The sequence below is a fragment of the Pelophylax lessonae genome (genome assembly GCF_965119305.1).
Source record: "Pelophylax lessonae genome assembly, chromosome: 1".
NCBI lineage: Eukaryota > Metazoa > Chordata > Amphibia > Anura > Ranidae > Pelophylax > Pelophylax lessonae.
Window position 1 is genome coordinate 316,043,152 of NC_138768.1, and position 1,204 is coordinate 316,044,355.

Consider the following 1,204-nt stretch of genomic DNA (forward strand, 5'->3'; position numbering starts at 1 on the left):
TCAATATAGCTATATAATAAGTCATCAGATTTTAACTCATTGACAATTTCATAGCTGCAACAGACCGTTGAAACAGATCACAATCTAACACATGCAGCATATGTTCCTTATGAAACATTGTACAGGTTGTAACAAAACAATACACAAAATATTAAGAAAGGGCAAAGATGAGTGGCACATTAACATTGCACACTGCATGTACCACTCACAACTGGTTTCTTTTTCATTTTCTGGATCTCCACTATGATATTGTGTGAGCAGTGTGTTGACTATGTGTCTTGATTTTGGGTTAGGTTTCCTTCCAGAACAAAATCCATCATATGCTATCTTTTTATACATATGGTAGTAGCAGCTAAGAAAACCTGGCACCTCTGTATGCAGGTTGCCTCCACCGGTGTAAGATCTTCCATAGTGCCCTCTGAACATCTTTATTCCTAAAACTGTATAATAAAGGATTGATAAGTGGAGTGACTATAGCATATGCCAGAGAAAATATGTGATCCTTATTATAGAATGACTGTGAAGATGGACGGAGATATGTTAAGATAGCTGTCCCAAAGAACATGCTGACCACAAGGAGATGAGAAGTACATGTGGAGAAAGCCTTTTTCTTTCCACTGGCACTTGGGATCTTGATTACTGCCCGAATAACAAATATGTATGAGATAAGAGTTAGAAGAAGGGAGCCCAGGATCACACTGCCACCAAAAAGAAAGACCACTAATTCATTAATATACGTGTTCTTGCAAGATATCTTTAAAAGTGGTGGAATCTCACAGAAATAATGTCTAATAAGGCGGTCACGGCAATAGGGTAATGTAGCTGTAAGAGCAGTGTTCACTATTGAAGTTATTAACCCAATAGTCCAGCAGGTAATTGACATATAGATGCAAAGGGACTTGTTCATGATTACAGTATACAATAGAGGTTGGCATATAGCGACATATCTATCATATGCCATGATACCAAGCAGAATGCATTCTGAGCCTCCTAAAGTTATAAATGTAAACATTTGAACAAAACAGCCTACAAATGAGATTCCTTTGGCTTCCCTTAGCACATTGTTTAAAGTATTTGGAGTGATTGCTGTAGTATACAATAACTCAATTATAGCGAGATTGACCAAAAAGAAATACATAGGAGTGTGAAGACGGGAATCAAAGCAGACAACAGATATAACCATGGAATTTGCAGCCACAGTCAT

General features: G+C 37.5%; 1 protein-coding gene across 1 annotated transcript; it reads right to left on the reverse strand.

Moving 5' to 3' along the window:
* Positions 1–352: 352 nt before the first annotated feature.
* On the reverse strand, positions 353–1,204 carry LOC309554546 (olfactory receptor 5V1-like; the record flags this gene model as incomplete). Its single annotated transcript, XM_082256286.1, has 1 exon — positions 353–1,204. One exon carries the CDS (start codon positions 1,202–1,204, stop codon positions 353–355), a length of 852 nt encoding a protein of 283 aa, XP_082112412.1.